This window comes from Trachurus japonicus, chromosome 9, assembly GCF_045865225.1.
Source record: "Trachurus japonicus isolate A0001 chromosome 9, Traja_1.0".
Classification (NCBI taxonomy): domain Eukaryota; kingdom Metazoa; phylum Chordata; class Actinopteri; order Carangiformes; family Carangidae; genus Trachurus; species Trachurus japonicus.
Genome location: NC_140915.1, coordinates 19,786,348 through 19,814,295, shown reverse-complemented (window position 1 = coordinate 19,814,295; position 27,948 = coordinate 19,786,348). Strand labels below are relative to the sequence as shown.

Sequence of the window (27,948 nt, the reverse complement as noted above, 5' to 3'; positions counted from 1 at the left end):
CATAAAAGGGGGATAACCACAGTGTACATTGTACATTTTCAAGCAGCTCTCCAGTCCTATGGAGGGCTTCCTGCTCTGGTCAGGTGACAAGAAGCAGATTATCATTTTTAATGAGGCCAGAGCATCTGCTGCGTTTCTAGGTCAGGATAACCAGCAGAGAGGGGCTTCCCCAGCTTACTACCAAACAGCAGTCTGTGAGCTTTGACTGTGACCTGTCCAACCTGTGGGTCACTCTTACACAGCCACGGGTCAGTTTAATCAAGTTTCACCGGAACACCAAGGAATCGGTTACAGTTACACGGTAGTAAATAAATTAAAGATGCCTACAAAAAAGAAAAAAACAACACTGAGAGCAGAGGAGGAAACCAAAGAGGTAGATGACGAGGACTCAGAGGATGAGAAACCAAAGCCTAAGAAGAAAAGTAAGCAGGTGAGTGAGTCAGATGATGAAAGACTAAATAAGAAGAAGAAGTTTAAAGACAGCGATGAAGAAGGATACAATTCTGACACATCAGGGCCTGATGTGAGGGGCACCAAGAAAAAAGGAAGAGATAAAGAAAAGGTAAAGAAAAAGAAGAAGAAGAAAGTCAAAGAGGTGAGCAGCAGTGATGAGTTGAGCAATGAGTCACAGAATACAGATAATGAAAATAACAACAATGCCTCCAAGAGTAAAAAGAGAGGGGAAAAACTCCCTGATGTGATTGAGACCACCAAGAAAGACTCCAAAAAGTCCTCAGACAAGATGGGTTCAAAGGATAAAAAATCCAAAAAGGACTCGGAGAAAGATGATGAACCTGCAGCTGGGGATGAAGACGAGGGGAAAAAGAAAAAGAAAGAAAAGAAGAAGAAGGGATCGGAGAAGGGTGACAGTGATGAAGACACCAAGAAGACAAAAGGCAAGAAGAAGAAGGTTGAAAATTATGTTGAAATCTACGAGAGTGAGCTCCGCAACTACCAGCCAGAGAAAGTGGAGAACTATGAGGACGAATATCACAAAAAGAAAGGTAATGGCAAAGTTTTTTGTTTTGTTTTGTTTTTTTTACATCAACCTGCATGTGTAATGTCTAAACGTCACGTTATGGAATTAAAAATCTCTTAGAGGAAGTTTTACATGTCATGTCTTCAAGAAAAAATTGATGTAAGTTCTGTTTGAAGAAAGATACCTGACACCCAGGAGAGAAGAGCATCATTCTGAGTGTCTCCAGTGGTAATGTGCCTATGCTTTAGTTTGATGTTCATGGTAACGTTACACTGAGTGAAGTCGTGTCCATATCGTCAGTATTTTATCTTCAACCTACAGATATGACACCTGTCATTCACTTTACTTTCTAGGTTTCACGGCTTAACAGCGTCACAGATACTAATTCTAAGTGATCCTTTTTTTGATACCTATTTTATCAAATCAATTTTAATTCCAGTAAACATTATGGTACACATTTGTGTTTTACTTGACTTTAATTTTGAAGCTCAGTATTACACACCCAAACCTGTTCACGTAATTAAAAAGCCAATCATTAGATAGGGGAGAGCAGGGTCGAAAGTAACGGAGGACGAAAGTAACAGAGCGATTTTCTCCGAGCCCATACAAGTCTGACATGTCTAACTTGGTCAGTATGTAATATCATGCAGGGCCTAACAGAACTGCAAAAAAGCTTAAGAATATGTCTGACTTTGACCGAGTTACACTCAAGAACCTGTTTTCAGTGACGAAAAGTAAATTCGTTTGAGCGGTAATTTTTTGGGTTGATCAGCTGTGTTTACCGTTTCAGGTGTTATAATTATGATGGTTAGACACATTAATTAGTCCTCTAACACATCCTAAAGTTTGACTTGTCAGAGTTTTTCAGTATAGAAGCAGCTCAGGTTTGAGTGTCGGGAGTCGCTGGAGGGACGAAAGTAACGGCCTGTTACTTTCGTCCCTCTACACATTAACAATGAGCAATTCTGTGCAAAAAATAAAAAATAAAAAATCGGTCACCGTGCTACGGGAGGGATTAAAATACACAACGTAAACAATGTGACTGTATATAAGTGGAGAAGTGCAGGAGGAGGGCATGACCAGTGGATCACTATGGTCCAGTCATAGTGGACCAGGACAACAGGCTGTCAGCAGGAGGGCAACAGAGATCTGTTCTGACCAAGTCTCAAGGTGTAGTGTAGTAAAAAAAAAAAGTTAATAAATTTTATTTAACACCAATTCACACTGTAATTTAGAGAAAATAGCAAGAATTTAGAGAAAATCAGCATGCTAATAAGCGATCTACAAACGTTTAAAAAAAAATCCAAATGAGCGTCATTGATCGTTCGTTCTAAAAATTTAATTTAATATATTTTTAAATAATATAAAGGTCACAATATGTTTGTAATCACATATTAACAAGAGCATTTTCAGACATTTTAAATAAAAACAAGAAAAATAAGAACAAGTCCAGTTTATATTCTCGTGTTACTTTTGACCCACCCCCCTGTTACTTTCGTCCCTGCCATGAGGGACGAAAGTAACAAAGCGCAGCTTCTCTTCAATGTCAAATTACACTGACATTGTTTCACATTTTTACAAAATAACACCTGGTATTGATAGAGAACATATGAGATGGTGATCACAACAAAAACATGTCTCTTTCTGTAATACTATCTTTTTAAATGACATTTATTTGAAAAATGTTACTTTCGACCCTGCTCTCCCCTACTAGTCCATAGTTTATTGTCTCACTGAAACTGATGCGATTTACTCAGGTATTGAAATGTACTATTAAGGCATTTTTTGATCCTTGCTAATATTAAACCAGTCAAATGAGTTTGATACCTGTTTCCCAAACTCTCTCAAGTTCCTGCCTTGTATAGAAGGAAATTTCATGCATTGTGCTGTTTTTTTGTTTGTTTGTTTTTTGCAAAGAAAATTGGTTTAGAGAGAATGTATTGCAATAGAATTCATTAATTAAAATACAAAAAACTTAAAGTGATATTCCAGCGTAAATTTACCCCATGGTCCAACCGTGACACCAAGTCAGAGATGAAGTCTGCTAACCTCTGGCTTCTCTAGTTGTAGCAACTTTAGCAAAGACCGCACGATAACAAACAGCGCAGTCTATTTCTCCACAATGCTCAGCACCAAACGTCATCAACAGTACAAGCAGGGTCCCAGGCAGCCATAGGTCCCAGCACATACAAGACATCAAACAGTTGTTAGCGTTGTCTGGTTTCTATTGAAAAGAGACGAAAACAACTCACCCACTCTCCTCCAGTTATACGTTATGTAGCAATTTTCCGCGTCCAGGCACTGACAACACAACTGGTTTCAGGCCAGGCAGTGACCACCACACTGACCACTCGAACCCCCCAGGCCCAGCACATAGACGCCACCGGCAGCTCTCCCTCTTTCACTTTTCTCTTCCATCTCTTCTTAAACTCGGTCTCAAACTGATAGGGGTGCTCACCGAAATGAAACCAGTCGTCCTGATTCTCAAACTGCATAGTTGTCCCTTCTGTGATCTGCTTGTTACTGCCATGGTTACAGGTAGTCCGCTGGCGTGGAGGCGATTACCGAGTGAAGTGGAGTCCCGCAGCTCAAGGATGGAAATGTGTGATTATTACTCCACGCAAATGCAGTCAAAGTGTGTATCTTGCCTAACTGTAACAGATGTTATCGCGTGTTCACAGGGACATGAACGGGCCGGCTTTTCTAACTTTCCGGTATTTGCGGGAGAAAATCACGTAAACAAGCGCGAGATTAGACGTGACGTGACGTCACACGCGAGATCAGGACGCCGTTTGTTGCCGGAAGAGACTGCCTGTAACGGCTGAATTTATGGAGTTTGAGAACAACAACGACTGGTTTTCATTTCGATGGGCAGTTTGAGATCGAGTTGACTAAAACTAACTAAAACCAAGCTGAAGGAAATGGAGGAGAAAAGTGAAAGAGGGAGAGATGCGGTGGAGTCTGGGGAGATCAAGTGGTTTGGCTGTGGTCACTGCCTGCCAGTCGGACTCGGACGTGTTTTGTCAGTGCCTGGTCGTGGAAAGTTGCTGCATAACGTATAACTGGAGGAGAGTGGGTGAGTTGTTTTCGTCTCTTTACTTTACAATAGAAACCAGGCAAAGCAAACAGATGTTTGATGCCATTATGTGCTGGGACCCTGTTTGTACTGTTGATGCAGTTTGTTGCTGTTCTGAGCATTATTTGTGGCTTTTTGATCGCGGTTTGCGCTGGAGAAATAGACTGCGCTGTTTGTTATTGTGCGGTCTTTGCTAAAGTTGCTACAACTAGAGAAGCTAGTGGTCAGCAGACTTTTACGCCGGAATATCCCTTTGACTTAACTTAGCCTATTAATGGGCTTTTAAAAAGGTTGTTTAATTCAACTTAATGAACGTTTTCATATGAACTATTCATTCATAACACTCACCAAAAAACAACTAGCTCTTACTTTTATTGAATAATGAATCTTGATTCATCAGTCTTGACTCACCATCCACCCACACAGCTGCTTTCAGTTACTTTGCCTGATAAGACTTATTAGGACTGACAGGCTGTGTTTTACTGTGTAGGCACTCATGTTAAGCTACAGTGAATTGAGTGGTGACCTCTCTCTCCTAACTTCAACTGAAGTAGAGGTGTAATACCTTGTTCAGGTGATGCCAGAACAGGAGGAGAAGAAGAAATGCCCCTTTAGGCTCAAGTGTTAAACTTGCCCTAGTGCTAACCTTTTAGTCATGTAGATATGTGCCTAAATTGGCTACTATTTTGCAGCAGTTGGTTGCCAAATATACCAAAGATTGTATAGTAAAATAAATCAGTTGTGAACTGGACATTCATTTGGTGTGTAGTATGTTTCGTGTAACTCTCATGAAGGAGCAAAAGATCCCTTTTTCTGAATTATTTTTCATAAAGGCAGAAGTACTTCGACACACAAACACAGACTATAGTTCTAAACATATTTAGATCGTTCAAATGGTGCTGGCGCTCAGGGGTTCAGTGATTTCACATTTCCTGTGAGTCAATCAAATGACAAAGATATACAGACAACTCCAAAGACTACAAATAATAGAGAGAGAAGAAAAGGTCTAAAGGTTTGTTGGAAGATGTACTTTTGTATCTCTTTGAGTCTCGGTGTCATGTGCAGGTGTCTTTGCCTTGTAATGCAATGTGTCCTGCTTTGTATTATGTCAATAAACCCTCCAGTGTACGAGGTGGTGACCATCACTGGTGATGAGAGAGGAGCAGGCACTGACGCCAATGTCTTTGTCACTCTGTTTGGAGAATATGGGATCACTCCCAAAATCCACCTGGCCAGCAAGTAAGTCATTTCCGAAGACTATTGAAATTAAAATGTAAGGTCATCTGTTTTTGTAAAGAACAAATCAATTTTTTATTTTTAATCACACAACTCTAACCAGAGTTCATCATTTGTTTCAGTAGGTCCTAGTAATTAAACTAAAACTTGTTTTTTTCCCCCTCCACCTCAACAGCACAGAAAAGAGGTATTTATTCATTTTCCAACCGTCTGTGTGCTCACATCAGTTTGTGTGGTTTGATTTGTTGCATGCTTTTGCAAAATGTGGAGGTGAATGTGAAATATTTTGTCTTTTTCACCGACTTACTAAATTGAGATGATGAAATTCAGGGTCTCAAATCTTTATCGTTTGTGATTGTAGGAGTCGCACAGCCTTTGAAAGGGCCAAAACTGATGTGTTCAGAGTAAGAACTCACAATGTTGGGTCTCTAAAGAGGATAAGGTATGTCACACATTATCCCTGGTGCTGTTTTTTTGTTCTTTTCTTCAGTATGCTATTTAATACTTCACTGGTTTTTCTTTTATCCTTTTTTCTGTTTGGATCAGATTTAGATTTGTTTCCTCCCCTGAATTAATTTGCAAGATGAATCAAAGATTTCATTTTCCTGTTGCTCCAGGATTGAACATGACAACACCGGCATAAACGCCAGCTGGTTCTTGGACAGAGTGGTGGTGACGGATGTGATTAGGCCTCACTTGAGGTTCTACTTTGCTTGTAACAACTGGCTCAGTAAATCAGAGGGAGATCACCTTTATGTCAGAGACCTGCTGGGCAGCATGGACCCCATGGACATGCCCAAATGTATGTATACGCACTCACAAGCCAAGTGCATGTATTTATAGCGCCCCCATTACCATCAGTGATTAATTGAGCGAATCAGCATGAATTACATTTTTTTTATTCACACAGTAGCTGCAGATGGTTGACACATGGTTTTGTGTTCCCGATTTCCTAGATAATAAGTACGTGGTGAGTGTTTACACTGCAGACGTAAAAGGCAGTGGGACAGATGCAGATGTCTTCATTAATATCTTTGGGGAGTTTGGAGACACAGGTAAATGATAAAGTAACAGGTAAAACGTGTTATTATGCCTCTGTGGAATGCATCTGTCTCTCCCAGTGTCTGGGATGCAATATTGCAATTTCCTCAAATTTGCCATCATTCACTTGGATTCATAAAAGAACACTTTGTTGGTCCAGTGTCAAAGGTCAAGATCACTGACCCCACAAAATACATTTTGTGCAAGAATTCATTCTCTAATTAATCTAATGACAACAATGCATGACTAACAGCATAATACGATGAAATGATGACATTTCATATCCAAAAAGCCAAACTTCACCCTGACATCATAACGTTTGTCAAAACCCATTATTTAATGCTGTTTCTCAGGAAGAGGAGACTGTGGCCACATTTCCTACATTTTTGCTGGTTGACAGAGGCATACAACAATAATCCCAATTCACATATGTTGTCGTATAGTTTGTTTAATAGTGAATTCCAGTTTTGATGTCAGTTTGGCTGAACAAATGTCCTTCTTCATTTTAGGTGAGAGACGACTTGACAATGAAAAAAATAACTTTGAGAAAGGTACTGAAGACAAGTTTACCATTGAGTCACCAAATTTGGGCAAAGTGAGGAAGATCACGATCGGCCATAACAACAAAGGCTCGTCAGCAGGATGGTTTGTGGACAAGGTAAAACACCGGCAGGGACCAAGAGATGATTAGGAAGTGAAATGCTCAAGGATTATGCGCTTTATAAATTCTCAAAGTAGATTATTAAAGAAGTGTATCTTTTTCACTACTTTATCTTGAAACAAAGCCTCTGTCCGTCTTACCGTCCCTCATTCTACTCACCTCTGCCTTTAGGTACTTAAGATATATGAGCCACTTATTCCCTCTCCATTGTCTCATTTGAAACCGGTATCCCTGCTCCTCCAACACATACAGTGTGCGCAACTGAGAGATGACTTCATTCAAACAGACGCAAACACACGTGTGCGCACGCACACACACACACACACACACACACACAGGATGCACATGCCGTCATTCTACCCTCTGTGTAAAGGGAAACCATGCCCCATTAAGGGATTGCCTTACAACTAACAGACAGATGAACTGGTGGATTTGTCAGCAGTTGTGACACAAACCAAAGATCAGCAGTGACAATAATGATAATAATATACACAGGTGGTTTGTGCTGCTGTCTAGGTCACATTTTTATATTAATGATACTGAGGTGTAATATCTTTCAGCAGAATTATGTGAAATCTTGTGTATGGTACATTATATGGTACTCTCAGTGGGCTTACAGAAAACAAAGTAAGAACAAATGTAAATCAGTTTACACAGTTAAGCTACAAATATGGTATAATACATAACATTTAGCCTAAATTCTATATTGAGAGTAAAAGTAAAATATAATGACAGATGAATAGGACCTTGTCCAATCATACTTTTTGCCTCTGCATAGTCATCAACTATACATTTCATAACACCATGTACCACAGATCTCAATCACATTGTTGTTACTAATGAGGTTTTTCTTTTCTCTTTTAAGGTGGTCTTGGATGATTTGGGAAACAAAACAGTGTATGAATTTCCAGTTAACCGTTGGTTCGCCTTTGATGAGGATGATGGGAAGATCCAGAGGGATATTTTGGTCGGGGGTAGTCAGCCCACAGGTGAGTAAATCTTTTTATGAGCCTGGAGAAATCCAACTGCCATATAATTACCAGATCTTTTATGCCAGAGGCTGTAATCATGGCAAAAATTTAAATTAGTTAGCCTAATTTGAAATGATTATCTGCTTGCCCGGTCTTAAAAATATTGCATAAAGGAATAAGACCTCTAATACCAACATCTTTTGCTGTATACTTTGTTATTCACTCCAAATAGCAGAGTGTGTTTTCTATTCAGCTTGCCAAAGAGCGTGATCATTGATTCTTAGGTCAGACTATCGATGCTTAGATCTGGTTGATATAGTCCCTGCTCAGTTGCTCAGAGAGTATGGGTGCCATGAAGCGCAGTGACCCATTGGCAGAAGCTCCGATAGCCTGACATGTAATTGTATCTGTCAGGTATTGTGTACAACGTCCAGATTGTGACAGGAAACATCAGAGGTGCTGGGACCAACTCCAAAATCCACATAGTGATGCAAGGTTCAAAGGGCTTGAAGAACAGCGGCAAGGTAAATGTGATACGGTACACACAAAAAAACTGAGTAGGCAACTTGTACTTAATTTAAAGAACAATGGCACAGTAGTGGTTAGTTAGTTCGTTAGTTTTTATTTGAGTGAAACAGAGTAGGTACTGTAAAGATCTTAACTAAACCAAATAACTGTCTGTATTTTTTCTTATGCTCACTTAGGCGAACTTTCTGCTTGCATTGGTGCGTCACTTTTCAGACATATCAAGCAAACAGTCCTTTGATAAACTTTGAGTCTTTGCCCATGCTGCTGTTTGGTTTGTCCATCCAAACTTAATGCAGAGTCCTCAGGCTACAGAAAATTAGTTTCCATCTAACACAGTGAACAGAATTCCTGTCCATTGTGCTATATCAAGATCAAGATATACTATATTGTCCCTTGGGGATTTGGCTTGAGTTCAGAGTTCCTGCTACACAGAGCTGTTATTGTTGGCACACATTACAGCATCTTTATGAAAACTTGTGCATTTAAGTGTAAATTCAACAAAGTAATGAAAAACTATGAGTCCCAGATACCATGTCAGTTGAAAACAAAAGGAACCCCCTAATAAACAGTAAAATAAATTAGTAAAGGTACAGTGGAAAGAACAATAAAAAAGAATTCAGTTGCTGTTGCTTAAAATCCTGATAGAGGATGGAACAAATGAGTGTTTGTAACAGTTCAGTTCAGTTGACACTTGGACGAAACCATTGGCCAGAAGGTGAAAGTTCATACTTGGAGTGAAAGAGATCTGTTTTCTGTGCCTCTGTAATCACAGACTTCCTTGGTAAAGACAGACGAGAATGGTTTTCTGGCTATTCTTAATGGACAAAGCTTAGGTTTACTTGATAACAGCTCATTATGCCCTCCAGACTCTAATTTGCTGTTCTGCTCAATTCAGCTGTGTTTGATCCATTCTTTCTCTTATCTTCTCTCCGATGGTTGTGATCTAGGTGTTTTTGGAGGGAGGAAAGTTTGAGCGGGGCCTGACGGACATCTTTAAGGTGGAGCTTGCTGCACTCCTCAGTCCACTCAGCAGAGTCACCATTGGACATGACAATGACGGAGTCAGTGCTGGGTGGTACTGCGAGAAGGTACACTGATTGAACATGCATGCGCCCATACATGCATACATGTCACACTCACAATCTTGCTGTGAATTGAGCTTCATTAGTGTTTTGTGTTTTGGCACAGGTGGTGGTGTATTGTCCGTTCACAGGGATTGAACAGACTTTCCCATGCGGTAAATGGCTCGATGAGAAGGAGGGAGATGGGCTGATCGAGAGGGAGCTCTATGAGATGGTCTCGCTGAGACAGAAGAGGCAGAAAAGTAAGTTGAATGTCAGTAATTATGTCCAGTCAGCAGAGGCGGTAAATGCTGCCATTTTCTCCTTAATTTCCTGAAACACTGAGCAACACCATTCCAAGTCAATTATATGTATCAGACATTTGCATAATGACTCGGCAGGCAGTCTGCCTTCATTGGACTTTCTAATTTTAGTCAGTTGTTCTCCTATTGCTTGTGAAATGATGTCCAATATTTCCAGTATGTCATTCACCATATCTGTTTCATGTTGTTTCATGATCCACAAACGTATGCATTAAGATTTGTGTATAAGCCTGACTTTATTGAGTATTCCTTTACTGCCTTGCTACTAATTTACAATCAGACAAGTTCACAATTGGGAGTTGTCAGCTCCTATCACTGCCTTCAACCGCAGTTTCTGCCCAGAGAATATTTCCTAACAAGCAGGTATATGACATTTCAGGAGTTCTATTAAAATGTTGAGGGAGAGGAAGTTACCTCTCTGAGCGGGTGAATTAACAAACATGATATTGCTCCTGAATCAAAGTTGACGATTTAATTTGGTTCTCCTCAGAGCACCCCTGGTCCGTGTGGATTTGGACGTCAGATCTGCCCAATGCAGGGACCGATGCAGATATCTGTTTTCAGGTGTACGGACAGAAGGGCAAGTCAGACGCGATCGGCCTTGACAACAAAACTGACAATTTTGAACAGGGTCAGGTGGACAGGTTTATGGTATGTATCCTATCCAATTCAATATCACATACATTAATATCAACAAGGTAGATAATGAGGTTGTGTAATAAATAGCTTTCATCTGTCATCATAGGTTGAGCTGCCTGATTTGGGGAATTTGACTAAACTCCGTATCTGGCATGAGAAGAGAAATCCGTTTGCAGGATGGCATCTCAGCAAGGTGAGTAAAGATGAATTGGTTAAATTAGGTCAGTGACATTTCTGTGCATGTATTTCTGATTTAGAAGTTTTTGATTTGAATTAATTTGATTTAAAATGAATCTGATAATCCTATCCTGTATTTTACAGTTTATTATCCTGGGTTCAGCACAGCACACATGTTTGAATATTTCATTAAAATCACAAAGTGTGTTTCCTCTCTTTACCTTCAAAATGAAGAAAGATCTGAGGATATTAAGGGAATATTTTAACACTCTAATGCAAGGACAATCCAGACACCACCTCCCATATCAAGTCAAATATGATTTCCGATATTGCATGTCTCCCTTTAGGCAACCGTGATGAAGACATTAACTAAGGAGAAGTATACGTTTCCTTGTGAGCGGTGGCTGGACACTAATGAGGACGATAACGAGGTTGTGCGGGAGCTGCCTGCCACTGGAGAACTGGTCGCTGAGCCATTGCCCTGTGTGTTCACACGCCTCTACTCACCACAAGCAACCCCCCCAAAAAAATCTGCTTTGCCAAATATAAAATGAGAAAAATGTAAAACTATATTGAACCACTTTAATCTTTTCTCTACAGTGTTAAAATACAGAGTGACGGTCTGCACAGGGACTGTAGGAGGCAGCGGCACAGATGCATCTGTTTTTCTCAATCTGATCGGAGACCTGGGAGACACCGGAGACCGGGAGCTGGTCAACTGCAAAAACAATGTCAACAAGTTTGAGAAAGGAAATGTAGGTACATTCATCAGTGTTGGACACACTGGAGAACTATGTGACATATCAAGAAGAAAGCAAGTGTTTTTTAGTTTGTGCTTCTTTCTTTTTAAAAATCTAACGAGTCCCTATCCAATCAACAAGCATTAAACTTTCTATTTTCTCACACGCACACACAAGCCAATTACTAATCAGTGTGATTATAATTAAGCCAATTAGCCTGCATGCTGTGCACTGACTCCAGTGTTGATGCCAGTGATGACAAATTTGGGGAATATGTTTCTTACTGATTATGGATTACACCCCAGTAATCAGGCAACCCCCTTGTGGAATCTGCCAAATCTCTTTTCCAGCCTAATTTTAATCAAATGTTTTAAATAGATGAATTAGACACTCTTGATGGGAATACTGCAATTAATTTCTCATTGTCTGACATTTTTTAGTGACTGTATAACCAAGTGGGACAACCAATAAAACCAATGAGAGGTCTAAAATGTTGATAGATTCTTAGTTCTGAAAAATAAACACACAGACTGCTGGTTTCAATTATACTACTGGTGCTTTCACTGTTCAAATTCAAGACTGTAGTACTAAGAAGAACATTTCCATGAATGGCGCAGACTGGATGTGATCTCCATCAACATGGAAACTGAACCCACAGCCTTCACACATTGTACAGACAGAGCTAATCAGACAGACACATGATGATCTCTCTCTCTCTGAACACTGGGATTAGAAAACTGGGAGTTTGAATCCCATAAATCCCAAGAAGAGCTTGTTTTCTTGTAATGAATATATGCGAAGTATTTGCTGTGATCACAATGAATTGTGTTTTGTCTCATTATCAGGAGGTGTAATGTAAGATAAAAGTATGGTGAGCCTAACCCCCTAACAGATCCAGCTGGATAGCTGTTTGTGGATTACCAATGACTTTGGACTGGGAGCCTGAAGTTCAACTCCAAGAAGGAGAATTTCTTTATTGTGGCTGTACCAGCCTCCCTCAGAGAGCACTCAGCCATGCAATATTTATTATTACACAGTAATTACACACACATTATGTAAAACACATTTGTATACATTACAATGATTTCTCGTCGAAGTCAGTACATTACATTACAGAACCATTACAGAGAGAAGTGGCATGAAAAAAACAGCTAGGTGAAGTGAATACAGTGAAAGGGAGATGGTTATACACTAAGTTAAATGTGGAAATGAGGAGAGAGAATGGGGGAACACAAACACAGTAAATGATCGTCCTGGTCTTTGACAGAAAAGTAGGTGATAAGCACCATAAATTGAAGTTGCTAGGGTGGCATACTGTCCAGGTGGCCATGTAGCCCTGACCGGGATTCAACCCTCAGCCTCCCAAGCCAAAGTCAATTTCATTACCAACTGACCTATCCAGCTACATGCACTGATTAAGGACTACTTACTACACAAATGCACACAGACAGGTTGACAGCTCCTTCATGTCAGTGTTCAGAGAGAGATGATTATGTGCCTGTCTGTTTAGCTCTGTCTGACCTGATGTTCAGGTCAAAGGTTTAAGTCTCATGTTGACAGAGGTCATACATCAGCAGTGCCCCCCATGGCACTCTTGAAATTTCTGTGAGGTAACTTTGCACTTTGTAATGCAGTCTTGCATTTAAAGGATGAAAGCATTAGTAGTATAACTGAAACATGCAATCTGTGCTTTTATCTTTGATAACTTAGATAGAACTTATCAACGTTTCACACTACCTATCATTGGTAATGGTTGTCCCACATTGACCTACATGGTATCTGCCAGTTGTTTTCACCACATACTGTATTTGTCTGCATTACATATAAAAAGGCATCACAGTGTTTTGTTTTTTTTAATCTTTCTAGTTGGATGAGTTCATACTTGAGGCTGTAGCCCTCGGGCGGGTCCGTAGGGTGAGGATTGGACATGATGGCAAAGGTGGAGGCTGTGGCTGGTTCCTTGATAAAGTGATTGTAAGAGAAGAGGGACACGGGGAGGCCCAAGCTATAGAGTTCCCCTGCAACAGGTGCATTAATCTCTGCATGTGTGCGTGTGTGTGTGAAAGAGAGAGAGTGTGTGATAGAAGAGTTTAGAGTTTATTTGTTGTCTGTGCTGTGCAGGTGGCTGGACCGCAATGAGGATGATGGACAGATTGTAAGAGAGCTTGTGCCGCTCTCAGATGGACAACGTCTTTACAGTTAAGACCTAATTCACTCTTCACTCCAACATTAATAACTTGTATCGACCTGTTGCTGAAGCTTGTGTATGTGTGTGTGTGTGTGTGTGTGTGTGTGTGTGTGTGTGTGTCAGACCTTGACTATCACATCGCAGTGAAGACAGGCAACATCCCTGGTGGCAGTTCAGACTCCAGCGTGTTCGTCAAGCTCTACGGAGAGAAAGGTGACACCAGTAAGATGATGCTGGTGGTCTCTGCCAACAACCTGGGGAACTACTTTGAGACGGGCCGCGTTGACATCTTCAGAGTGGAAACCTTTGACATTGGACAGGTGCCACTGTGGAGGCAAACACGTTGTTGATTTCTCTGTGTTTGCGATATTTGCCACGAAAGTGCTTGAGTAATGAAATTTAAATTGTGTTCATTCATTTCATTTCCCAGATTAACCGTCTAATGATTGGCCACACTAATGAAGGCATGCGTGCCGGCTGGTTCTTGGACAGCGTTCAGATAATGGTTCCAGTCCAAGGAAAGCAGTACATGTTCCCCAGTCACCGCTGGCTATGCAAGGATGAGGCCGACGGCAAGACAGAGGTGGAGATTTACCCAAGCGAGATCCTGGACATGCAACAACGTAGGCATCATTCACACACTCTCACACTGTCAGAAGAAAGTACACACATACACACGCACACACCAAGTTTATGTTGACACCTATAATTCTGATTCAAAAAACTCTTGATTTTTGTGTGTGTCCAAGTGGTTTCTTTAGCCCTTACACATCCTGCATTTCATATTTCCAGAGATTAACTATGAGATAACAGTAGTGACTGGAGATGTGATGTTTGCTGGCACCAATGCAAAAGTGTTCATCCAGATGTACGGCGACCAGGGGAAGACAGAAATTATCGTGCTGGAAAGCAGATCCAACAATTTTGAGCGTAACACTACGGAAATATTCAAGGTATCAAAGCATGGATTTTACGCTCTCGGCCCTTTAAAGTGTCAAACAGTAAGCATCGGATTTTTCATTTAAAATTGAAACTTTGTAACTTTTCCCCAGATTGAGGCCAGAGATGTGGGAAAGGTCTTCAAGATCCGTATCGGTCATGACGGCTCAGGGTTGGGATCTGGCTGGTTCTTGGAGTCAGTGGATGTCAAACGTTTAATCATGGCCTTGGCGCCCAAAGAGAAGAAAAAGGAGGACAAGAAAAAGAAGAAGAAAAAGAAGACAGATGAGGACGCTGAGGATGAGGAGGGAGGAGAGGAGATGCAAGAGGTGGTGCTGACGTACAGTTTCCCCTGTTCACGCTGGCTGGCCAACGGAGAGGAGGACGGCGAGCTGGTGGTGGAGCTGCTGCCTGAGGATTCAGAGGAACTGGAAGGTATAAAATACATAATAGGTGTAATATTGGATGTCAGATGGAGTAGGCAGTGTCTGACCCAGTACCAGCACTTGAGATCTTAAGCATTTAAGTTCATTTACCATTTACCATTTTTACCATGACTATACAGTGAATTAATTTAAGGCTTTAACTGAGTATTGATGATGGATAGTATTCTAATAGAATAAAATAATTTGCCCCTCCTGCCTTTTAATAACCACAGGTGCAGATGCACAAAACATATACAGATATAAGTGGCTATTTGTAACACTGCCTTTACATATTTTTTCCTCTTAAACAGTGTTGATGTTGCAGACACGCATGGTTTGATTTGACACAGTTTCCTGACCGACATTTCATTGAGTGACAGGTTAAAGAGGTGTTAGTAATTCATCCCTTGCTTTGTCCAACAGTCAACACCTACGAAGTGTGCGTCTTCACTGGTGACATGCTGGGGGCTGGAACCGACGCCAATGTCTTCATTAATATTTACGGAGAAAACGGTGACACTGGAGAGCGCTACCTGAAGAGCTCTGACAACCTCAACAAATTTGAGCGGGGGCAGGTGATGATGTGTTGAACAAAGACGCGATCGCAATTTTTTTTTGAATCAGCTAAAGATCCTGATTATTTTACCGGCAGGAAAGACATTATTTATATGACACTAGCTATTCTTATATGACCTGAGATTCATAAAACCAAGAGCATAAAATTACATTACAATTTTACCTACTGTCCTGAAAGGGTATCCTACTCAAGATTATCCAGCAGTCTAAGACTCAAGCACTTCCACGCAACATGATTCTTCCAGTGAGGTGTGGGTGGGAGTGTATTCTGCTAGGATTACATGCTCCCCTGCAGGCGAGCCAGCTGTGACTGAGAGGAGCTCTGAGGAGTCCTCTGTGTTATTGAACCTGTCCTACTTTTACTCATTACTTAATCCAAACCTGTGAATTATTCATCTTTACATCACACCTGTCTCTGTAGTAACACAAAACTCATTTCCACAGACAATTGGGTGTATTTCTTCCCACAGATTAAAAACAACAATAGCCCATTGTTGTTCGGTCAGAGGAAACACTTGGCTCTTCAAAGAGTCATAAACACTGCACAAAAAAAATCATTGGCTGCCCTCTTCTGTCCCTGCAAGACATCGCAAACACCCACTACCTTTCCAGAGTCACAGGACTGTTAATATCATGGCTACCACCTTTATGACCTGCAGCCTTCTGGCCGGCTCTGCAGGTCTTTCAATACTCAACACAACACAAGAATGAACCCTGTTGTGCAAAAATGAAAACCACTTTATCGTTCTTTATCGTTCCTATACTTGTGCAGTCACTGAGAACTTTATATCTGTCCGTTTATTATTTAACAGTTCAACCAGAAGCCCACACAAACAGCCAATTGATTTCAATATATTTTTTGAACTCCACAATGACAATAAATGGTTTCTATAATAGAAAAAATACATTCATTTATGTATTTAACTGGGAGGTCAAAGTTAAGGTTGCTATTTCTTGTCTGTCTTCCTCAGTGATGGGAATAACAGCCTTATAAAATAACGGCATCACTAAAGGTGCTACTTTTTTCATTAACAAGTAATCAAAAAAGTTACTGTTTCCCTCGTTATAACGCTATTACCGTTAACGACAATAAAATGCACTGTTAGTCACCGTTACTTGACTCAAGAACTCCTGTTACAAAATAATACACCCATTAAAGTGTACGTTATATAGGCTACACTTCCTTACACAGTCCTGCAACAAGTAACTATAACTAACTACTTTTTAAAAAATAACATCCCCAACACTGGTCTTCACTTTGAGCTTTCAAATAAAACTTTAAAAAAGTTTTGCCAGTAACAGAACAGTATCTCTGATTGGTGTATTTTGCAGGAGGATGTTTTCACGGTGACAGCTGTTGATCTGGGCACTCTGAAGAAGCTACGAATTCGTCACGACAACACCCAGGGTCATTCAGCGTGGTACCTGGATCGTGTTGAGATTGTGGACACAAAGGAAGACACAACGTAGGTGAAACCAGCACGCTAATGATAGTGATGTATCAGCAGGCCGTCTTTGACTTGGAGTGCTGATCGGAAGAGGCCTTTCTCGAACACTGCAGGTACTACTTCCCTTGCAACCGCTGGCTCGCAGTGGATGAGGACGACGGGCAGGTAGCGAGAGAGCTGGTGCCTGTGGATGAAGCTTTCATGAAACAGGATGAGGACGAAGAGGGCACGGCCGCCACACTTGGACTGGAGCAGAAATGTAACACAGATTCACAGCCGGCTCATGTTTTAGTAGAGTGAGATAGAAGGAAGGTCTGTTCAAGTATTTAACAAAGTGCTGGTGCACCATGCAGCTGTAGATGAGAGTAAAGAGGAACTTGTATCTGTGTGTGAAGATAGAAAGGATTACTGATTTGTCACATTCATTTTACAGCCATGTCTACTACATATACTATTAAAGTAAAAACTGGAGATAAGAAGTACTCTGGGACAGATTCCAACGTCTACGTCATCCTGTTTGGTGAAAATGACGACACAGGTGAGATGCTCCAACTCGCCAACATACTGGTATTGTTGTGACAAATTCATGCTGCATATTATTGGCTGAGTGACACCAATGTCATATCACTCACAGGGATCATCAACCTAAAGGCTTGTAAGAACTATAGGAATAAGTTTGAACATGGGATGATCAACGAGTTCACTGTGGAGGCGGTTGACTTGGGTGACTTGGAAAAGATTCGAATTGGGCACAGCAACTCAGGTGAGGAAAGAAAAGACACCACAGACCAATGATAAATAGTCATAAGCAGCAGTCTATGGAACTGAATTACATATGGCAATTTTGTTTTTCCACTGTCAGGGGCTTCGCGTGGTTGGTTCTTGGACTGGGTGGAGATCGACGCCCCCTCGCAGGGTCAGAGACTGCGCTTCCCATGTGGCCGCTGGTTGGATAAAGGAAAGGATGATGGCGCCATAGTGAGGGATCTCTATCCTGCTGACCTGCAGACTGAAGTCTATACGCCATGTGAGTGAATAGCTGTGTGAATAGAAGTGTTCAAATCCATTAGTGAAAGGAGCAAAGCGCTGATTGAGAATCTTCCTGTAACAGTCCTTGATGCAAAATTTTTACTCCGCTGAATTGTGTGAAAGCATTAGCAGTAAAATCTACTTAAGGCACTCCATCTGAAGAAGGGTGCTTGTCCCTGCGTCACCTCTTTGATGTAATCTGAAACAAGTGTGATAATGTTGCCGTTGAGGCCTTTTAACTTCACCACTGTCTCGGCACGCAGCAGATGTAGATTCTGTTTCATCCATTTAGTCTTTTTTCACTTTTACCAAAATACGCATCATCATAGATTTCAATGTAGGGTCAAAGGCCGCTGATTTCGCATTCTCCACAAAAACTCTCCCTCAATCTTTTAAAATTCAGCCATTTTAGAGAAATAGAAACACTGAATTAACTAAATGGTTCCAACACTCCAACCCTTCATTGCTTATTAGTAATTATCTTATTTGATTCGACCATGTATATCATAGCTGTATTTTGGATCAGAAATCCTATTAATGCACATACAAACTGCAATTTTCAAATAAAAATGGCCAGAAGTCTATTCACTATATATATTTGTACAATATTTCTCTGTGAATTATGATGGAGTATATTTCTAAAGACTTGCAAAATTAAAATCCCCACCCTGACAATACCAATGGAGAGTACTGCATTATGCCATAGCACCACAGAGGTGTCAAATTACCCCAAAGATGATCTGATGTTTTTTAAATCTTGAAATTGTGCACACCGGGTTTGTGACTTTTCACTTCTTTAGTCTTTAAGTCTTAATCATGAGAAACACTTTGTTAAACTGTATTTTGGAATTTCCCATATTGCTTGTATCAACCAAAACACCTTCCTCCTCTTTTCAGTCGTGCCTTACGAGATAAAGATTTACACCAGTGATGTGTTCGGTGCGGGAACAGACGCTGATGTGTTTATAGCCTTGTATGGCCGAAAGGGAGTGAGCACACAGCAGAAGCACCTGTGTGTCAACAAGAGAGAGAGGCGCCTGTACTTCGAGAGGGGAGCTGAGGACATGTTTATTGTGGAGGTGAGTGTGTGTGGATTTGGATTATCCATCCCTCATGAGGGCGGCTCTGCAGACACTGTGTTGTCTTTTCCCAGTTGGAGGATGTTGGCGATGTCATAGAGAAAATCAGGATAGGACACGACAACAGGGGCAGCAACCCCGGATGGCACCTCGACAGAGTGGAGATCAGGCGACAGCTCAGGAAAGGAAAGGTAAGGCACTTAAAATCCATTAGACACGCCACCAGCGCAAACCGTGAAGAGTTTCCTTGAACTTCGCAGTTCCTCACTTATAGACAGACACAGCAGTTTGGGGGTATGTCTGTATTTACTGGCAGGGCTCAGAGACAACCATTTTCCCATGTGAGCGCTGGCTGGCCAAGTCTGAGGATGATGGGGAGACGGTGAGGGAGCTGGTCCCCTCAGACATCATCACACAGAAACTCCTCAGGGATGGGACGCTGAAAACCACTGAAACCGAGGTGGAGGACGCCTTGGAAAGTAGGTTTAGCCCAAAGTGCATTTACCGAAGTACAAATTTGACACAGATTTTACTTAACTATGTCAAAGTTACTCAACTATGTCAAATTTTCTTAATAACTTTTACATTAATCTGTATATTTACACCACTAAAATAAAGAGGGAAATATTGCTCTTTTACAGACAGATTTAGTTACTTTAAAGGGCAGAAGTCAATGAATTAATTAATTAGTTTGCAAAAATGTAATTGATGGTTTTGATTCATCATCTGAAGCAAAAACTCTCAAACTCTCATCACAGCTTCTCTGATGTGAGGATTTGCTGCTGTTCTCTGTTGTTGTTTTATTTTAATTTATTTTGATGAACATGAAATTTTAAAGATGAAATGACAAAAGACAACATTAACAAACAAACTAACAAACAATAAAAGTCCTAAAAATATAAAGTGCCTGAAAAATAGTAGGAAGAAGTGTAATACTTATTTAGTCCTACCCCTATATATACACACACACACACACACACACACACACACACACACACACACACACACACACACACCAAGTGACTTCATTGAAATGTGGCTCTGCCTTCAAGCTGGAAGCTTCAGTCCCTCCCTTTCATTTCACTTCTCAGCCCTCATCAGCTGTTCAGTCCAGTCGGGTGCAGGAAAGGCCTTGTACAAATTGTGCAACACCAGCACACAGAGGTCAACCTGAACTCAGAGTTTATAACAAGTTGATTATAATGATCATTTTTTGCTCTTAAAGTTAGTTGGCAAGTTAAAAGAAAAAAAAAACTCACATTTTGATAATAATGAATCCAATTAGGCATATTGATAAAAGAAAAGGAAACTTAAAAAAAAAAAAAAAAAAGAGTCTACAAAATCTCAAATGTTTTGCCACAACATAGTCATTATTGGATAAACTGATTAATCCAGATGTGTCTGAGTTGTCACAATGGTCAGACTCACCTGGATTAATCAGTTTGTCCAATAATGTAAGGCAGGAAATAAAGGAGCAGCATTAAGTTCAGGAAGTAGTGGAGCTGCGCATAGAGCCCATTGATTGCTTCTTATCGAGACATGATACATGATAAACAAGTACACAGCATGCCACTTGACTGGAGGTTGCTCACCACGGTATCAGAGATGTGTTTATATCCACTGATTGAGTTGCTTTTTTCCCCCACCACAGCTCACACATACAGGGTTTCTGTGCGGACAGGTGATATGTACGGAGCTGGGACTGATGCCAATGTGTTTCTCACCATCTACGGAGACCTGGGAGACACAGGAGAGCGCAAACTCTCCAAATCTGAGAACAATAAGAACAAGTTTGAGAGAGGAGGGGTATGTGTGGAAAGGTGAGATACATCACATCTCCTTTGTTCACAAGAGGTAAAGTGTGTTTCATTCTCTCCGCCGCTCAGGTGGACAAGTTCTCTATTGAGGCAGTGGATCTGGGGCAAGTGTTCAAGATTCGCATCCATCACGACAACTCCGGGGTGGGGGCTGACTGGTACCTGGACCAGGTGGAGATACTGGACGAGGAAACAGACGAGGTGTACATGTTTCTATGTGAACGCTGGCTGTCGACCAAGAAAGAGGACAGACACATAGAGAGGACCTTCTTCGTCAAGGTGAGGAGAGAGAGAGAGACGCATGTAGGTCCACATTAAAACAAAGTCCTCAACCCATTTGTACAGCGAATAATTTACATTGCAGAGGTCAATCAAAGCATCAGAGGTGCACCATGGAGTCCATTATGTTCAGGACTTAATGAAGAAGAAGACGAAGAATAGAAAACATTTATTTAATGAAATTAGACAAAAATAGACATTCAAATTAATATCAACTCACAAATGATTAAGTTATGATATTACACAGTCACGGCTCCTTCAACAGTGTGCTTGGCTGGTTGTGAGTCACCGTTTCCAACTGTGCCAACGAAAGTCTCAGGTCTTACAGAAACAGTCCAAGAAGACAATTGTGGGCACAGATGCAACACAGCCCGAATAACTGTGGATAAAAAAATGTCACCACACTAAAAAGCAAGTGAAGTAAGGGATGTCTTTTTGGTTTGTATTTTATATATTGATCAAAGTTGGGGCTGAGGACTGAGGCACAGCTTTCCCATTCGTATTTGGTCATTTTATAGTCAAAACACTGCAGTTACTCTGTTTCAGAAGTTTTTTTTTAAAAAAGAGCCATTTAACTAACTGATTTTTCTATTGGCTCCTGTGAGAGAGAAAAGAAATTAACTCTGAAATGTTAGTTCATCTGTTTTGTGTCTGGTGTAGGGATATGAAGGTGAAAGACACATTGATCCAAATTCCATGAAGATGGCTCAGGCCAAACTGGGACTGGACAGAAACGCCAACAAGAAGAAAAAGAAGAAGAAGGCTACGGTGGTGGAAGAGGGTCCAAGTAAGGCCACAAAACTATTTTTGTTTTGCCAGGAACAGTTTGAGTATGATGAGAACAAAGTGCTCTTTCGACAGGAACTGAAAATTGTCATGTAGGCCTACGAAACTTTTATCAGTTTAACATTTAGAAACAATTCAAAATGTTAGCTGTAGCTGTAACAAATTAGCTAAAATTAAGTTCAACATTGTGAAAAATTTGCTTCCCACATACATGACAGCACAGAAAATACATTGCTATAGCCAGATGCAGGTAGCATGAAGACTATAAAAAGAGGGATATAGCTAACAAAAATGCCTATGAACACATTAGACTTGAAACTAATTAACACATTGTATCTTGTTTGTTTCATTTCAAGAAAAAATATATACTGTAAAAGTAACAATGTGTGGGCTTTTAAGGGATGAATACAAGATATAATGTTGTAATTTGTGCATTTCAGAGCTCCTGATAGGGAGATATGGTTACAGTCAGACAGAGCCAGCTTGTTGTTTCCCTTTGTTTCCAGTTTTTATGCTATGCTAAACTAACCAGCTGCTAGTCATAGCTTTACAGGTAATATACAGAGATAAGACTGGTTTCATGTAACGCTACATGAATGTATTTCCTAAAATGTCAGTGATTCTTTTGAATAAAATGCCATTTAAAAAAAAATACACACACACATACACTTAAACCATTCTTCTCTCTTGCCCAGTCATCCCCTATCACTTTACCGTGTCCACTGGGATAGACCGGGATGCCAGCACTACAGCCAGGGTCTATGTCATCATCATCGGCCCCAACGAAGCCGAGACGGACCGACTTTGGCTCGACCTGCCACAGGGAAAGAAATCCTACGCAGCTGGCACCATGGATCACTTTGTGTGCTATGGAACTGATGTAGGAGAGATCAAGAGGGTGGAAGTAAGAATCTGGGACTTTCTCTGTGGCTAAATCTGTGAAAGTGCCTCTTCTCTGCTGCTTCTTCAGATGCACTGATGTTAAAAATTTAAATAAAGCCATTCTCACCCAGTAATAATTAATTCTAGCTGTGCCTTCTGGTACCTAGATCAAACAAAATCAAATGATATATCAGTTCCCAGTTCTACCTTCCCCCTCTTTCTCTCTCTCTCCTCCTCTCCCCTCCCTTTCCTCTCCTTCCCTCTCTCTCTGTCTCTTTCTCAGCTCGGCCATAACGGTGTCACACCAGAGAGCTGCTGGTTGGTGGATGAGCTGTCGGTTGCCGTGCCAACCAAAGGTATCAAGTACATCTTTCCATGTAAGTGCTGGCTGGCTAAAGACAGGGGAGATGGTCTGACTGCCAGACTGTTCAATGTGCTGGACTCCAGCACGATCAACATTATCCGCAAAGTGAGTCATACTGCACCTAAGATACGATATCTTGGTATCTTTATGTGTTATGTAAGAAACCATAATCTGTCTCGTCTGTACTATCTACTGTATATTGTAGGTTATTTATTCAGCCACAGTGGTCACGGGTGATACACAGGAGGCAGGGACTGATACCAACATTTTCCTGACTGTGTTTGGAGCCAATGGGAGCACAGAGGAAATGCTGCTTTCTAAAAAAGAGGACAGGTCTGTCCAGTCTAACGTTCAGCAATAAAGCCAAACAATTACCATCACCTCCTACACATGTTTTCAAACGCAAAATGATATTTACACTGTTCATTCAGATTTGAAAGAGGCCAAGAAGACACATTCAGCCTGGAGATTGATGACATCGCTCCCCTGAAAAAGATCAGAGTTCGCATTGATGGCAGTGGGAGTCGCCCCGACTGGTTTCTCGACAGGGTAACATAAAGACTAGAAGAGCTTCTCCATAAAATGTGTGAACACATAGTGTTTCATAAAAGGAGCTAAGAATAATCTGCAATAACACTATGGAGATCAGAGAATGTAGCGTAACACTTGGCAGAGTTTCCATTAGCGTTGTAATGAATGAGCTCCATCTTGAATTTCACCTGCTAAAGCTTGTTAAGACAGTGTTAATTATGCAATTTATAATTCTGTTTGAGTACAACTAAGATGCATTTGTGATTATAATTAGTACAGTTCTAGCTTGTTAGATACAGTGCATTTGAAACTAATTAACACATTGTATCTGGTTTGTTTGATTTGAAATAAACAAAATAAAGACTGCTAGTGGTGGTTTGACTCTGATGCTCTCATCTAATGCTTTTAGATCCTGATGCGGAACCTGAACACGGATGAAGTCTATCTGTTCACCTACGAGAACTGGCTGTCAAAGACCAAAGGGCCACAGAGGACGAAGGTGTGTGAGCTGGCAGCCGTGGTGGACGAGGAGGAGATGGTGGAGAAGACGACCTACATCATCCAAGTCCAGACCAGTGACGTCACAGGTGAGTCACGTGCAGTGATGGCAAGTAACGAAGTACAAATACTTTGTTACTGTACTTAAGTAGAATTGTCAGGTACTTTGTACTTTTAGAAGTATTTATTTTTCTGACAACTTTTTACTTTTACTCAGTAAATTTTTAACGCAAATATCGGTACTTTCTACTCCTTACATTTCCCCAAAATGCTCGTTACTTTTTTTAATATATCAGGGTTTCCACGGCAAAATAAATTTACGGCAAAATAAAATTACAGCTCGACTTGAGCTGAGTTCTAGTGGAAAAGCAAAAAAAACCAACAAAAAAACCCAAACAAATGTAATAGAGACGTGTCGAGCCGAGTCGCGCTAGTGGAAAAGGGCCATAAATAATAACCCCCCTAAAGTGTCTCAATCCACAAGATTATTAATTGGGACTACGAGCATGATTTGTGACACCACAGTTTAGAAGCCAATCCTGGTCCACAATTTAATGTTCATAAGTGTGATGTGTAAACCTGAAGTGTACAATACAAATGCCTACGATTGACCATAGTGAAGTAGCTACATTAGGATACATCTTGTGTCCGGCAGGTAAACTTAGGATATGTGAACAATGTTTATTTAAACAATAACATTGATGAAATGGATTCAAGATAAATTATCGTGTGGTTATTTGCTTTGCAGTGAATCGTGCAATGGAAATACTTTTTACTTTTAATAATACTTTTGAGTAAATTTCAGAGCCTGTACTTTTTACTTTTACTTGAGTAGATATTTGGATCAGTACTTTCACTTTTACTTAAGTCGTTTTTTACACAGGTACTTTTACTTCTACTCAAGTAAAGAATCTGGGTACTTTTGCCATCTCTGTTCACGTGACCAAATGATTCCCATGACCGTACAGAAATCAAAGCTGCAGTGAGAAGATAATTGGGTAATACTTGAAATGGTAATTCCACACTATGATGCATTAGTTAAGAATGATCAAATACTTAATCACTAAACAAGCATTCTTCCCACATTGATAATAATTAGTATGACATTTATAAACACAATTATAAATGTTAAACTCAGTTTGAATATGCTCATCAATAATGTAATTGTATTTTCATACTTCATAATTCAGCATTTAGGAGCTGTCACTGGTTCATAAGATCATTTTTAAGGCGCAATAAATGATTAACAATTTAAATGTGCATTCATGCTGCACTTATACATACAAAGACTTTAACAAGTACTAATGGTTTATTAGCCTGTTAATGGATGTTTTATTATAGATGAGCTTTTTAATTAATAAAGTTAAATATTTATAACTGTGTTTATAAATTACATATTGATAAGTATCAATGTAGAAAGAACACCTGGGTGCCTTTCTTTGTCTTGTTTACAATTATGAAGAAGTTAATCAGACAATTACATTGTTTGTTATTAGTCCTATTAGATACTTAGCGTTTCTACCTCCCTTCTTCTGTTTTATTCTAGAGATATTCTTTAATTCAAACGTACATAGAAAACATCTTTAATGCAGGGTGTTAAAATTGCACATGTATTTTACTGTTGATGACTGACCATGTTTTAGGTGCCGGCACTGATGCCAACGTGTTTATGATCGTGTTCGGGGAGTATGGGGACACTGGGATGCTGCCTCTGAAGGAGGGCACCAACAGGAACAAGTTTGAGCGCAAAATAAAGGACGTGTTCAGATTTCCTGACATGCTCAGTCTGGGCGAACTGTCCAAGGTCAGAGTGTGGCATGATAACAAAGGTGAGGAGGAGGAGGAGGAGGAGGAGGAGGAGGAGGAGGAGGAAAAGGAGGAAAGGAGTGACAGACCTAAGTGATGTGTTTAAAAATGTATTTCTTTGAGGCAGTTCCTAAGCCTTTTTGATCTTGGTAGCTTTGAATGTGGCATCTGTGATGCACTGGCGGTGGTACAGCATATTTTCACACTGCTCCTGCTGTTAACAGGCCTTGCTGCTGGTTGGCACCTGGAGTACATTGACGTGAAAGATGAGGCCATGGATCAGACCTTCAGGTTCCCCTGCGACCGCTGGTTGGCAAAGGGTGAAGACGACGGGCAGATTATGAGGGAGCTGGCCTGTGCCAACAACGACTCTGTGGACCTCAGTGACAAAACCAGTGAGTCAAGATGGAAGTCTGTGGGCATAATTACAAGATCTCTAATTGTCAGAGATAAATGACTTGCAGCTAAGTGCGAGCATTTTCCAGGTGTGAAGTGATTACAGTGCCACTGTTTCTCTACAACTCTGCAGAATATGAAATTGCCACAACAACTGCGAACACAGATGACGCCGCCACCGCGGAAAACGCCTGGGTTGTGTTGGAGGGAAGGAAAGCTCGTTCCAAGGAGTTTGTTCTGGAGAATAAGAAAAAGAAGTTCTTATGGTAGGTCTTCAAAGAGAGTCTAGGTGCCTCGGCTCATGGTAAAACCCTATTATGTCGCCTTACATAATCTCCTCTCTTTCATATGTTTTGTTTTTCTGCCCTCTTTTATCTCATTGCTTCACTTTCTGTTCTCCAAGACTCTGCTCTCTGGAGAGTTAATCCCATGAGGCACAGGAAAGAAAAGCTCTCCGGCACACCGGTGAATTTAACTGTTCACTGTTCAGGATCTAACTAGCTGAAACTTTTGTCTTTTTGACTTTTGTGACAGCGGTGCCACCGACACATTTGAGTTCTCGTCCAAACATGTGGGGGAGATCGCCGGCATCTGCCTCGGACACATAACAAAAGACGGCAAGAAGGTCAAGAGTGAAGCTTTCTGGCATGTCATGGAGGTCGTGGTGACGGAAAAGGAGCTAGGAAACAAGTGAGTGGTGTTACATTGTGTTATAAAGAATAATGTGAAGGTGTGTGGGATGTGACTCCAAACCTTCCCTCCTCCCCATTTAGGTATTTCTTCCACTGTGATTCAAAAATCCCCCTGGCAGCCAAAAAGGACCAGTTCCTGACATTTGAGTGCTACAAGTCTATTGAGAGTTTCGCAAGCAAAGTCCGTAGCCTGGTTCCTGTCAAGTACGAAATCATCGTCATCACAGGGGACGTCAAATCTGCCGGCACGGACGCCAACGTTTTCGTCACCATCTACGGCGTCAACGGTGATTCTGGCAAGCGCCATCTGCGGCAGAAGTTCCGCAACCTTTTTGAACGGGGGCGAACGGACCGCTTCGTCCTGGAGATGCTGGACCTCGGGGAGCTCCTGAGGATCAAGGTGGAGCACGACAACAGCCGGGCGAGCAGCGGGTGGTACTTAGAGTGCATCGAGGTGACCAACACGGCCAACTCTGTCACAACCATCTTTCAGTGTGGAAAGTGGCTGGACACTCACAAGGCCGACGGGCAGATTCAGCGAGTGCTCTACCCCAGATATTAGGAGGACTGAGGACGTGTGAGACAAAGAGTGGGTGAGCATTTCATTTTGTCAGATGAGATTTGTGAGGAAAAAAAATGAGATTAACAGACCTGAATTAGCTGTACTTCAACTTTTAAAGGATAACACCAGTGTTCTTTTTTTAAGGTTGTGCCAATTTCAGAAAATAACATTTGCTACCATCTTTTCTTGTACAGTTTCAAAAAAAAAACCTAATTCAAT

At 40.9% G+C, this 27,948-nt stretch overlaps 1 protein-coding gene across 1 annotated transcript; it reads left to right on the top strand.

Moving 5' to 3' along the window:
* Positions 1-27,936, top strand: loxhd1b (lipoxygenase homology PLAT domains 1b). Its single transcript, XM_085786454.1, has 42 exons — positions 1-1,004; positions 5,180-5,294; positions 5,653-5,733; positions 5,909-6,093; positions 6,248-6,346; positions 6,842-6,990; positions 7,859-7,982; positions 8,379-8,488; positions 9,440-9,580; positions 9,681-9,816; positions 10,367-10,527; positions 10,622-10,708; positions 11,040-11,175; positions 11,293-11,447; positions 13,299-13,459; positions 13,554-13,630; positions 13,744-13,940; positions 14,051-14,243; positions 14,413-14,573; positions 14,673-14,994; positions 15,408-15,559; positions 16,893-17,026; positions 17,122-17,267; positions 17,442-17,546; positions 17,643-17,771; positions 17,871-18,035; positions 18,935-19,116; positions 19,191-19,307; positions 19,433-19,595; positions 20,768-20,922; positions 21,003-21,212; positions 21,873-21,999; positions 22,694-22,902; positions 23,164-23,349; positions 23,450-23,577; positions 23,676-23,793; positions 24,185-24,362; positions 25,917-26,102; positions 26,304-26,474; positions 26,609-26,741; positions 27,010-27,165; positions 27,249-27,936. Exons 1-42 carry the CDS (start codon positions 320-322, stop codon positions 27,727-27,729), a joined length of 7,206 nt encoding a protein of 2,401 aa, XP_085642580.1. The 5' UTR covers positions 1-319; the 3' UTR covers positions 27,730-27,936.
* Positions 27,937-27,948: the final 12 nt, after the last annotated feature.

Coding starts and splice junctions, on each gene's coding strand:
- loxhd1b (XM_085786454.1), top strand. CDS start 320: ATGCCTACAAAAAAGAAAAAAACAACACTGAGAGCAGAGGAGGAAACC. Junction 23,794..24,184: donor CCGACTGGTTTCTCGACAGG/GTAACATAAAGA, acceptor TAATGCTTTTAG/ATCCTGATGCGGAACCTGAA. Junction 26,475..26,608: donor GGACCTCAGTGACAAAACCA/GTGAGTCAAGAT, acceptor ACAACTCTGCAG/AATATGAAATTGCCACAACA.